This window comes from Danio aesculapii, chromosome 3 (assembly GCF_903798145.1).
Source record: "Danio aesculapii chromosome 3, fDanAes4.1, whole genome shotgun sequence".
Taxonomy (NCBI): Eukaryota; Metazoa; Chordata; class Actinopteri; order Cypriniformes; family Danionidae; genus Danio; species Danio aesculapii.
The window spans coordinates 60,031,538-60,044,447 of NC_079437.1; the positions used below are offsets into that span (position 1 = coordinate 60,031,538).

Below are 12,910 nucleotides of genomic sequence, written 5' to 3' on the forward strand. Positions count from 1 at the left end.
ACAGGCTAATATCCCGCCCTCGGCGCTCAGTGTATGAAGTGGATGGAGTATGAATCGGATCGCTGATGAATGCTAAACTTTGCCGTTTGCTGTATAATTATACTTCTGTTACGGGTGTTGTGCGTCTTATCAAAGTAAGTGTATTATATCTGACTTCTGTAGCGTTCACGAGTGTGATATGTTTATCCTGCTGCCGATTATCCCTTCAGGAAATAGGAAAACATCTTACCTTTATTCACAGTTGCTAATGCTAATGTTATCTGTGTAGCTTTATTTGTTTGTATTTCTAGTGTAATTTACTGGTTGTTTCTGAAATATGCTTTGCACAGATATAATATCTGTCAGATAACGTACTCATATGTTTATTCATTAACAATGTTTTCCACTAAGGGTTTTGCTCAGATTTTGAATAGCTTTTTTTCTAAAACAATTTCAGTTTTTTTGATTTCAGACCTTAAAATAATGAGATTGTGTGAACACATTAGAGCTGCACAATTAATCCTAAAAAGATCTCGATCTCGATTCGACCCCCTAGACCAGTGGTTCCCAAACTTTTTGCTGTGTGCACCCCTTTCTTATATTTGACACCTGTCAAGCACCCCTTTCACCAATTAAACTCCACATTTTAACTACAATAACTAAATACACATATTTTCTGTATACGCAATTAAAATAAAAAGAATAAAGTACATGAATTTAATGGATGAGCTTATATGACCATGGCAATTTTCACAGCGTCATTGAGTACAGCCAAAAGTTCTGGCATGTTCTCCATCACTAGAGCTTCTTGGTGGATGCTGCAGTGTAGCCAGGAAACCGATGGTGCAACTTTTCAGATGAAAGCTGCTGCTTTGTTCCTACAATTTTCCTTGGAAAAAAAACCTACAGTTTTGTTTGTAAGCGCCGGACCATATATTAGGGCTTAAGACTGCTATTAGCTGAAACCTCACCACAGACTACACACTGCGGATTTGGATTTTCTGCATCTCCAGTCCATGTAAACTCGAAACCAATCTAGCTGCCGCTATATTTGCGTTTCTTACTTGACATTTTCTTCCTCTATGCGTAAACGGAGATGTGCAGAAGCCCAAATCTACATTTGTTGACAGACAGTTTGGGTTACTTATCGCAATTATGGGAGATGTCGGCCCGACAATATTTAATTGGATGAACATTTTTAGTCTTATGCCTTACCCAGAATATATAAATGATTATAAATGAATATATAAAATATTTGACCTTTACTCAGTTGCTAATGTTATCTGTGTAGCTTTATTCATTTGTATTTCTAGTATAATTTACTGGTGGTTTCAGAAATATACTTTGCACAGATAAAATATCTGTCAGATAACGTACTGTAATGTTTGTTTTTCTAATGTTTCCATGTTTTTCACTTCACATTTTGATCATATTTGAATGTCTTTTCTCTGCTAAAACAACTTTTGTTTTCTTTTATTTCAGAAGAACGAGATTAGAAGCGAAGATGATGAACTAGTAAAGGTTGGAAAATCCTTGCTAGGCTTTTTTTAATGAAAAGAAGAGACAAGATTGTTTTTCCCCTGAACTCAGTGTGGAAAGAGATTGATTGGGATGCAAAGCAGCCGTAAGATTCACAAGATGGTCCACACTGGAGAGAAACCCTTCACATGCACCCAGTGTGGTAAGAGTTTCAGATATTCATCAAACCTTAATCAACACATGATGATCCACACTGGAGAGAGACCGTTCGCATGCACTCAGTGTGGTAAGAGTTTCACACGATCATCAAACCTTCATGAACACATGATGATCCACACTGGAGAGAAACCATTCACATGTACCGAGTGTGGGAAGAATTTCAGACAATCGTCACAACTTAATCAACACATGTTGATCCACACGGGAGAGAAACCATACACATGTGATCACTGTGGTAAAACATTTGCAAGGGGTTCATTTCTGAAGGTTCATGAAAGAGTTCACACAAATGAGAAACCATATTCATGTTCTGTGTGTGGAAAGAGTTGTACACGGCAGTCAAGTTTAAGAAAACATCAGAAGATCCACACTGGTGTGAGGGAATATGTCTGCTTTGAGTGTGAGAAGACTTTTATTACAGCTGATGATTTGAAACGGCACCAAAGGATTCACACTGGAGAGAAACCGTACGAGTGTTCACACTGCGGCAAGAGATTCAATCAGAGAGGAAGCCTGAAAATACATGAGAGGATTCACTAAGTAATTTGCTAGCCTGACTTGTATGTATTGTTATTTAATCTTTTCTCATGATAACCAGTTGTTTTCTAGAGAGTTATTATCGGTCTTTAAATAGTCTTTGCAACAAGGGCTTAGCATCAAGCAGTGTGCTTCTTTACGAAGCTCTCAGTAACTTTAAAGGGCTCCTATCATGCAAAATCAACTTTTGGGAGCTGTTTGGACAGAACTGGAGTGATTTAAAACACTTGCACTTCTGTGATGCACCTGTAATGAAAGGATTTTAGAGCACAACATGCTGTTTTTTTTTTTTTTTTTTTTTTTTCAGGGACGCCCATGCATATTTCAACAAGACACTGCAAAACCACATTCTGCACATATTATAAAGTCTTGGCTGTGGAAGAAGAGGATACAAGTACTTGACTGGCCTGCCTGCAGTCCTGACCTGTCTCCAATAAAGAATGTGTGGTGTATTTTGAATACTTCTTGTAAATAACTCATGAAAGAATAAAGTTATGTTAAAACCAAGCACACCATTGTTTTTCTTGTGAAATTCCCAATGGGTTTATTAAGGTGTATCCATATAAATGGCCCACTCTGTATATTTGCATGTTCAGTTTGTGGACCGCTTTCTCTATCAAACAATTAACTAAATATCAGGTCAGGAAATGCTTTTCAGGTGAACATTTAAATCTATGTAACATGAAATAAGCTAATCCATTAAAACACACACACAAGCTGATATACATACATATATCTAAAGGGACTGTCTGTGTGCCATTATGCCTCATTTTTGTGGGAATTAATCAGAGAAGGGACAGGGGGTCTGACATAAGAAGTGCCGTGAACAAAACACACACACATTCACACACATTTTCACTGAGGTCCACTTCAGCATTATGTCTGCTCTCGAAGGGCCGGTTATAACAGTAAGAATGTATAAATGTACTCCAGCTTACCATACGCTACTATTAAATAATTTTCATTCAAACACATTAAACTTAAGTGATGGGTTGCAGCTGGAAGGGCATCCGCTGTGTAAAACATATGCTGGATAGGTCAGTGGTTCATTCCGCTGTGGCGACCCCAGATTAATAAAGGGACTAAGCTGAAAAGAAAATGATTGAATGAATATTAAAGTGACATGAATGCGCGTAATTGGTTAAATGTATATTACATGTTAATTCTTTGGGTTATTTATAAACCCACATTACTCCCATCAAAATAGCCTAAATATCAAACAGACACAAGTCTAACATCTGACAGAAGCAGAATTATGGAGAACAAAACAAACATTATAGGAGCTGCAATTTATAGTCAACATAGTTTATAGAGCAGCATGGACTTTATTATAATGCTGGGTTCACACCAAACGTGAAGTATGTTTCATACAGTGAACAGACCTACCATTAAACATGATAAAACGTCACTATTAAACCAGAAACATTCATTATAAACCACTTTCAGACCACAAAACCTTTCTCTTTTCCCGAGTGAATGACATACAGGCAGCCAATCAGCATTCGCGACGCCACATACAGGCAGCCAATCAGCATTCGCTGAACCACACAGTAATATCCCGCCCTCGGCGCTCAGTGTATGAAGTGGATGGAGTATGAATCGGATCGCTGATGAATGCTAAACTTTGCCGTTTTCTGTATAATTATACTTCTGTTACGGGTGTTGTGCGTCTTTTCAATGTAAGTGTATTATATAGCTTTCACGAGTGTGATATGTTTAACTTTGCTGCCGATTATCCCTTCAGGAATTAGGAAAATATGTCCCTTTATTCACAGTTGCTAATGTTATCTGTGTAGCTTCATTCATTTGTATTTCTAGTGTAATTTACTGGTGGTTTCTGAAATATGCTTCGCACAGATATAATATCTGTCAGATAACATACTCTTTTATTCATTAGTAATGTTTCTCGCTTCAGGTTTTGTTCAGATTTTGAATGGCTTGTGTCCGCTATATCAACTTTATTTTGATTTCAGACCTTAACAATAATGAGAGTGTGTGAACACATTGAAGCGAGTATGATGAACTTCTCATTCAAAACACCTCATTTACTGACTGGAGGTATTTTTAATAAAAAGAAGAGACAATATTGTTTTAGCCTGCACTCAATGTGGAAAGAGATTGATTGAGAATCAGTGTATTATAAGTGTATTATATCTGACAATTGTAACATTCGTGACTGTGATATGTTTAACTTTGCTGTTGATTATCCCGCGGTTTGATCTGCATATATAGGTGCAGTTAGAGAACTAGGATAATGCTAACTTTAACCTAATAGCTTTGAAAACACTTGTCCCTCCCTGCCGTCCAAAGAGACTTTCAACCAGCACAGCAAAACATGTTTCTGAAGACCATCACTTACTGCACTTACCTCGGCCGAGGCTTGAACCAGCGACCTTCTCGCTGTGAGGTGATTGTGCTACCCACTGCACCACTGTGAGGCCGGTGAATGTTTAATTCAATGAAAATATTTTAGTCCTTTTATGCCTTATGCAGAGTATAAAAATTCATATAAATGAATATATATTTTTTATTTTTACTCGGTTGCTAATGTTATCGGTGTACCTTTCATTCATTTGTATTTCTAATGTCATTTACTAGTTGTTTTTGAAAAATGATTTGCACAGAAATAAAATCTGACAGATAACGTACTGTAATGTTTCTTTATCTAATATTTCACCTCACATTTTGATCATATTTGAATGTCTTTTCTCTGCTAAAACAACTTTGTTTCCCTGATTTCAGAAGAACGAGATTAGAAGCGAAGATGATGAACTAGTAAAGGTTGGAAATACCTTGCTAGGCTTTTTAAATGAAAAGAAGAGACAAGATTTTTTTTTCGCCTGCACTGAGTGTGGATAGAGATCGATTGGGATGCAAAGCAGCCGTAAGATTCACAAGATGGTCCACACTGGAGAGAAACCCTTCACATGTACCCAGTGTGGTAAGAGTTTCACACAATCAACAAACCTTAATAGACATATGATGATCCACACTGGAGAGAAACCTTTCACATGTACCCAGTGTGGTACGAGTTTCACGCAGTCATCCTCCCTTAATAAACACATGATGATCCACACTGGAGAGAGACCATTTATATGCAAACAGTGTGGTAAGAGTTTCACACGATCATCAAACCTTCATGAACACATGATGATCCACACTGGAGAGAAACCATTCACATGTACCGAGTGTGGGAGGAATTTCAGACAGTCGTCACACCTTAATCAACACATGTTGATCCACACGGGAGAGAAACCACACAAATGTGATCACTGTGGTAAAACATTTGCAAGGGGTTCATTTCTAAAGCTTCATGAAAGAGTTCACACAAATGAGAAACCATATTCATGTTCTGTGTGTGGAAAGAGTTGTACACGGCAGTCAAGTTTAAGAAAACATCAGAAGATCCACACTGGTGTGAGGGAATATGTCTGCTTTGAGTGTGAGAAGACTTTTATTACAGCTGATGATTTGAAACGGCACCAAAGGATTCACACTGGAGAGAAACCGTACAAGTGTTCACACTGCGGCAAGAGATTCAGTCAGAAAGGAAGCGTGAAAATACATGAGAGGATTCACTCAGTAATTTGCTAGCCTGACTTGTATGTATTGTTATTTAATCTTTTCTCATGATAACCAGTTGTTTTCTAAAGAGTTATTATCGGTCTTTAAATAGTCTTTGAAAGACGGGCTTAGCATCAAGCAGTTTGCTTCTTCACAATGTCCTCAGTAGCTTTAAAGGGCTCCTATCACGCAAAATCAACTTTTGGGAGCTGTTTGGACAGAACTGGAGTGATTTAAAACACTTGCTCTTCTGTGACGCACCATTATTGCTGAAAAGTACAGAGATTTTGGAGCACAATATGCTGCCGTCTTTTTCAGGGACGCCCATGCATATTTCAACAAGACACTGCAAAACCACATTCTGCACAAGTCCTGGCGGTGGAATAAGAAGATACAGGTACTTGACTGGCCTGCCTGCAGTCCTGACCTGTCTCCAATAGAGAATGTGTGGTGCATTTTGAAGTGCAAATCGCAACAACGAAGACCTCGTACTGTTGCCCACATTAAGACTTGTTTGCAGGAAGAATGGGACAAAACTACACCTGAAACACTTCATCACTTGGTTTCTTCAGTCTCTAATCATCTTTTAAGTGTGAAAAGGAATGGCAACATTACAAAGCGGTATGATGGCGTGAATTTGATTGATGGATGTCCACTCCAGGATTGAGTGACACAAGTCCTTTCTTATGTCTTTACTACTGTATATACACAGACTTTGCTGACTAATTGATAATGGTTAGAGCTTTTGCTTTTACCATACGCTACTATTAAAAATTTTTCATCGTAACATATTAAAGTAACTTTCCCTAGTGATGGGTTGCAGCTGGAAAAGCATCCACTGCACAAAATATATGCTGGATAGGTTGGCAGTTCATTCCGCTGTGGCGACCCCAGATTAATAAAGGGAGTAAGCCGAAAAGAAAATGATTGAATGAATGTTAAAGTGACAAATGAATACTCGTAATTGCTTAAATGTCATTTATAAACCCACATTACTCCCATCAAAGTAGCCTAAATATCAAACAGACACAAGTCTAACATCTGACAGAAGCAGAATTATGGAGAACAAAACAAACATTATAGGAGCTGTAATTTATAGCCAACATAGTTTATAGAGCAGCGTGGACTTTTATTATAATGCTGGGTTCTTAGCAAATGCAAAATATGTTTCATACGGTGAACAGACCTACCATTAAACATAAAATGTCACTATTATAACAGTGTTGCGAGATGTAACTGACTGATTCCAGCTCCAAAACACGCTGAAATGCAAAAATACCCACCCAGTCATCTGGAAATCAGGCTAAGTGTGTGTGGGGGGGGGGGGGGGGTTCTACGTTGCAAAACCGGCCAAATTTTCACTAGCCGCCTATGTCCTTTTTTTTATTCAAAACCGCCCGATTGGAGGGGAAACCGCCCAATCTGGCAACACTGAAAACAGAAACATTCATTGGAAACGACAAAGCCACTTTCACACCACACAACCTCTATTCGCTAAGCCACGCAGAGGCAGCTAATCAGATTTCGCTAACCCACAGATCAGCCAATCAGCATTCGCTAAGTAACAGTAGCCAATCAGCATTCGCTGAGCCACACACAGGCTAATATCCCGCCCTCGGCGCTCAGTGTATGAAGTGGATGGAGTATGAATCGGATCGCCGATGAATGCTAAACTTTGCCGTTTGCTGTATAATTATACTTCTGTATCGGGTGTTGTGCGTCTTTTCAAAGTAAGTGTATTATATCTGACTTCTGTAGCGTTCACGAGTGTGATATGTTTAACTTTGCTGTCGATTATCCCTTCAGGAAAATATGTACCTTTATTCATAGTTGCTAATGTTATCAGTGTAGCTTTGCTTTATTTATTTGTATTTCTAGTGTAATTTACTGGTTGTTTCGGAAATATGCTTTGCACAGATATAATATCTGTCAGATAAAGTACTCGTATGTTTATTCATAATATTGTTTCCAGTTTCTTTTCTCTTCATATTTTGCTCACATTTTGATCTGAATGAAGCAAATCTACATTTGTTGACACAGTTTGGGATACCTATCATCAAATTTATAATTCAACAAACATTTTATTTTAGTCCTGTGCCTTATCCGGGAGATAAAAATATTGACCTTTACATAATTTACTTTAATCATTACTATCAGAATGTGAGGAGATTTTCAACCAGCACAACAAAAATGTTTCTGAACACAATCACCCATTGCACCTTTATAGTATCTGGTAACTAATAATGTATCTTTATTAAGCACTAGCGAAATAATTTAAATATTTTAAAGTTATTAATGTGAGACTATTATCAATATTATTTTATATACAAAATATAGCTGTCGCACAGCGTCAGTGTCATTTCCACCACAGCACTGTAATGTCGCTTTAAAAAGTTTGTGTGAAAGCTTGTTTAGGTGGTTTCTATCAAAATTAATAATGACATCAGAGCACGTGTTCAAGATGGAGGGAATTTAAATTTATCAACAACACATGAAGAAAAATCAGGGTAAATATCGCTTCACAGAGTAATACATTTATTTTACGCCATTTCCAAACATGCTGTACCTTTAAAAATGTCTTCAAAAACCAAAGACAATTAAGGTAAATAGGGGTAATTTGTATATATGAATGGCTAGTTTCAATTCAAAGCTAATCGGTGATGCTATCTTTAATCTTTTCATAATAAACTGTAGAAATGTTATTTCTACTGCCCTCACTGCCCGCTGTGGTGGAAAAGACAACGTGGTGGAAAAGACATTTATGGCTTTACAATACAGTTGATATGGATTGTGAAAGTACAGGGGTTGGACGATGAAACTGAAACTAAAACAGGATAAATTGTTGGTGTTCGTCTCACTGGTGCATCTGTGACTAAGACAGCAAGTCTTCGTGATGTATCAAGAGCCACAATAACCAGAATAATGTCAGCAAACTATCAAGAAGAAGAACCACATCCAACAAGAGTAAGTGTGAACGCAATAGGAAGCTGTCTGAAAGGGATGTCCCTGTGATTACAACGATTGTATCCAAAAAACATAAAACCACAGCTGCCAAACTCACTGCTGAGTTAAATGTGCACCTCAACTCTCCTGTTTCCACCAAAACTGTTAGCCAGGAGCTCCAGAGGGTCAATATACATGGCCGCCTGCCAAACCTTTGCCTATTCATGCCAATGCCTTCCACCTTCACCATCCTTCCCACATCTGGGAGAGTTACAGTGTGTAGAAGCCCTCAAAAAAGCATCCCACCCAGACCATTGATGCCCAGAATCAAGCATTGGGTGGGGGGATCAGTGATGGTTTGGGCTGCAATATCATGGCATTCCCTAGGCCCAATACTGGTGCTAGATGAAGCATCACTGCCAAGGACTACCGAAGCGTTCTGGAGGACTATGTGCACCCAGCGGGTCAAACATTGTATCCTGGGCCCGGTTTTCCAAAAGGTTTAATCTGGAGGAAAATGATCTGGATTTAGTAATCCTTTTTTCGATCTGTGATCACGTAATCCAGATTGCTTTTTGAGCCAGTTTTTCAAAGCAACATTGGATTGGATCAATCTGATCCGGATAGGAACTTTTCAGGATCACCAAATCTGGATAACCAGTGCTCAAACAGGATAGGAAATCACAATGTATAACTATAGATATGTAAGGAGTAACACGTTGAATAGCCGGTGTGGGGTCAATATAAGTTAGTTCATGAACGAACACAATCTACACAAGCTTTGTGTGACTAAAATAGTTTTAAAACATACGGCAGAGGCTCGAACCAGCGACCTTCTAGCTATGAGTCGATCGTGCCACACACTGTGCCACCGTGAGGCCACTGAATGTTTAATTTGATGAACATATTTTAGTCCTTTATACCTTATGCAGAATATAAAAATACATATAAATGAATATATAAAATATTTAACCTTTACTCGGTTCTAATGTTATCTGTGTACCTTTCATTCATTTGTATTACTAATGTAATTGAGTTACATAGAGTTTCGCCAAACTGCTGGGTTTCAGAAATGCGATTGCGCAGATATAATATCTGACAGATCACGTACTGTGTTTGTTTGTTTATCTAATGTTCCCAGTTTCTTTTCACTTCACATTTTGATCATATTTAAATGAGTTTTGTCTGCTAAAACAACTCTATTTCCTTTGATTTCAGAAGGGGGTGCAAAGCAGCCGTAAAATTCACATGATGGTCCACACTGGAGAGAAACCATTCACATGTACCCAGTGTGGTAAGAGTTTCACACAATCATCATCCCTTAATAGACATCTGATGATCCACACTGGAGAGAGACCATTTATATGCACTCAGTGTGGTAAGAGTTTCACACGATCATCAAACCTTCATGAACACATGATGATCCACACTGGAGAGAAACCATTCACATGTACCCAGTGTGGGAAGAATTTCAGACAATCGTCACACCTTAATCAACACATGGTGATCCACACTGGACAGAAACCACACAAATGTGATCACTGTGGTCAAACATTTACAAGGGGATCGCTTCTGAAGATCCATCTAATGGTTTCTCATACAAATGAGAAACCATATTCATGTTCTGTGTGTGGAAAGAGTTGTACACGGCAGTCAAGTTTAAGAAAACATCAGAAGATCCACACTGGTGTGAGGGAATATGTCTGCTTTGAGTGTGAGAAGACTTTTATCACAGCGGATGATTTGAAACGGCACCAAAGGATTCACACTGGAGAGAAACCGTATATGTGTTCACACTGCGGCAGGAGATTCAATCAGATATGTAACCTGAAAGCACATGAGAAGATTCACTAAGTAATTTGCTAGCCTGACTTGCATATATTGTTTTTTTTAATAATTCCTCATGATAACCAGTTGTTTTCTAGAGAGTTATTATCTGTATTTAAATAGTCTACACCACCCAACCCACTCCAAGCTGGGCTCGAACCGGCGACCTTCCGCATGTGAGTTGATTGCTCTAACAAGGAGGCTAAAGACCATGGCCTCTAGCGTCTGTCACTAGAGCACCTTTAGAGGTCAGAGGAGTGAGGTGTACCTGCATAGCACTTACTAGCTGGCCTCCGTTACATTTGGACAGAACTAGAGTGATTTTGAACACTTGCTATTCTGTGACGCACCATTATTGCTGAAAAGTACAGAGAGATTTTGGAGCACACTATTCTGCCTTCTTTTCCAGGGACGCCCATACATATTTCAACAAGACACTGCAAAACTACATTCTGCACATATTATAAAGTCCTGGCTCTGGAAGAAGAGGATACAGGTACTTGACTGGCCTGCCTGCAGTCCCGACCTGTCTCCAATAGAGAATGTGTGCTGCATTTTGAAGACCTCGTATTGTTACTAGGGCTGGACAATAATTCAATATCAATATATATCGCGATAGATTTTTTGCATATACATTTTATTATATATAAGATCGTATACATTGTATCATTTGTACCTGAATGACTTTCAGTGCTCAGCCGTCAGAAAGAGCGCGATGTCGCTTGCGTGATGACGTACATCACAGACACGCTGCCAGCGCTCAGCAGTTGGTTAAGCTCCGTGACCGTCGCAGAAAGATTTAGCTACAAAACGAGCGCCCTGAACACAGATGTGAATGAACAAGCTTCCACGAGTAAGAATGCAGACAGATTAGTTTATCAGGAAAGACTAATGCAGTGGTGTGGAAGTGTTTCAGCTTTTTAAGTTCAGATAAACTTAGTTTTGGTGCTCTGAGACAGATAGAACCCTTAAAAGACGTTCAAGATGAAAAGCAACCCGAACTATGAATATACTCATCTGTTTGTAAAGTCTAAATACAAATAAAAAGTGAACTTAAATTTTTTTGTACTTTTTTTATTTAAAAAAAACGTTATAAGATCCTGGGAGGTATTAAAAAGTTTGCAAATTTAGTTTGCAGACATGTGTAGGTACAGACATTGTGTGCGTTCTTGGCAGTTTTTTCCTGGCTTTTAATATTGTCCATTTCGATATCGGAATTATATCGTATCGACCGAAATTAAGAAATATATCGTGATATAAATTTTTGCCATATCGTCCAGCCCTAATTTTTACTTGCCTTAAGACTTGTTTGCAGAAAGAATGAGACTAAACTACACCTGAAACATTTCATCACTTGGTGTCTTCAGTCCCTAATCATCTTTTAAGTGTTGTGAAAAGGAATGGCAACATCACAAAGCGGTATGATGGCGTGGATTTGATTGATGGATGTCCACTCCAGGATTGAGTGACACAAGTCCTTTCTTATGTCTTTACTACTGTATACACACAGATTTTACTGACTAATTGATAATGTTTAGAGCTTTTGCCATGTAAGTATCTGAGAATCACCCTGTTTACTCGTTCACTGTGAACAATATATTGATTTACAAGTGAGACACAGAAAGTGAGGGCTTTGTCATGAATATTGATGCCGTTCTCACTCTTGACAAAGACCGGCCTCTAGTGGGCCATCAGTGTGACTGTGTGTAAATGAAGAGACCCAGAACATGAGCTTCTGTGTTTGTCTTTATTTACAGTTTAATTTTAGTCCACAATATAAATAATTATGGCCAAAGGCTCACCGTGATCTGAACATTTACATTACTCTGTACCAAGTTTCTTCAGATTTGAGCCCCTGCCTTGTTTCTTCCTCAGGAGAAAGTGCCTTTATAAGGAAGTTATTATTATTGTTTACTACTAATAGTAATAAAAGAATTGATGTATATTTGCATGTTCAGTTTGTGGACAGCTTTCACTATTGAACAATTAAAAACTAAATATCGGGTCAGGAAATGCTTTTCAGGTGAACATTTAAATCTACGCAACATGAAATAAATCAATCCATTAAAACACACACACAAGCTGATATACATACATTTATCTAAAGGGACTGTTTATGTGCCATTATGCCTCATTTTTGTGGGAATCCATGAGAGAAGGGACAGGGGGTCTGACATAAGAAGTGCCGTGAATAAAACACACACACATTCACACACATTTTCACTTCAGCATTATGTCTGCTCTCGAAAGGCCGGTTATAACAGTAAGAATGTATAAATGTACTCCAGCTTACCATACGCTACTATTAAATAATTTTCATTCAAACACATTAAAGTAACTTTCCCTAGTGATGGGTTGCAGC

The 12,910-nt window shown here is 38.3% G+C and overlaps 2 protein-coding genes across 6 annotated transcripts; both read left to right on the forward strand.

Moving 5' to 3' along the window:
* LOC130221765 (gastrula zinc finger protein XlCGF49.1-like) lies at nt 1-12,441 on the forward strand. Of its 3 annotated transcripts, none has more exons than XR_008836310.1 (3): nt 45-134; nt 1,462-1,660; nt 2,522-2,721. XR_008836310.1 is itself a non-coding variant. In XM_056454358.1 (3 exons), exon 2 carries the CDS (start codon nt 1,591-1,593, stop codon nt 2,215-2,217), a length of 627 nt encoding a protein of 208 aa, XP_056310333.1. In that variant the 5' UTR covers nt 45-134; nt 1,462-1,590; the 3' UTR covers nt 2,218-2,237; nt 2,522-2,721. The 3 variants fall into 3 exon arrangements, 2 of the variants coding, with proteins under 2 accessions (XP_056310332.1, XP_056310333.1); XM_056454358.1 differs by having other exon boundaries at nt 1,462-2,237; XM_056454357.1 differs by lacking the exons at nt 1,462-1,660; nt 2,522-2,721 and adding an exon at nt 9,940-12,441 and having other exon boundaries at nt 1-134.
* Nucleotides 3,803-7,094, forward strand: LOC130221764 (gastrula zinc finger protein XlCGF49.1-like). Of its 3 annotated transcripts, none has more exons than XR_008836309.1 (3): nt 3,803-3,893; nt 4,957-5,155; nt 6,097-7,094. XR_008836309.1 is itself a non-coding variant. In XM_056454356.1 (3 exons), the coding sequence occupies exon 2, from the start codon at nt 5,086-5,088 to the stop codon at nt 5,806-5,808; it is 723 nt and encodes a 240-aa protein (XP_056310331.1). In that variant the 5' UTR covers nt 3,803-3,893; nt 4,957-5,085; the 3' UTR covers nt 5,809-5,816; nt 6,097-7,094. The 3 variants fall into 3 exon arrangements, 2 of the variants coding, with proteins under 2 accessions (XP_056310331.1, XP_056310330.1); XM_056454356.1 differs by having other exon boundaries at nt 4,957-5,816; XM_056454355.1 differs by having other exon boundaries at nt 4,957-7,094.
* Nucleotides 12,442-12,910: the final 469 nt, after the last annotated feature.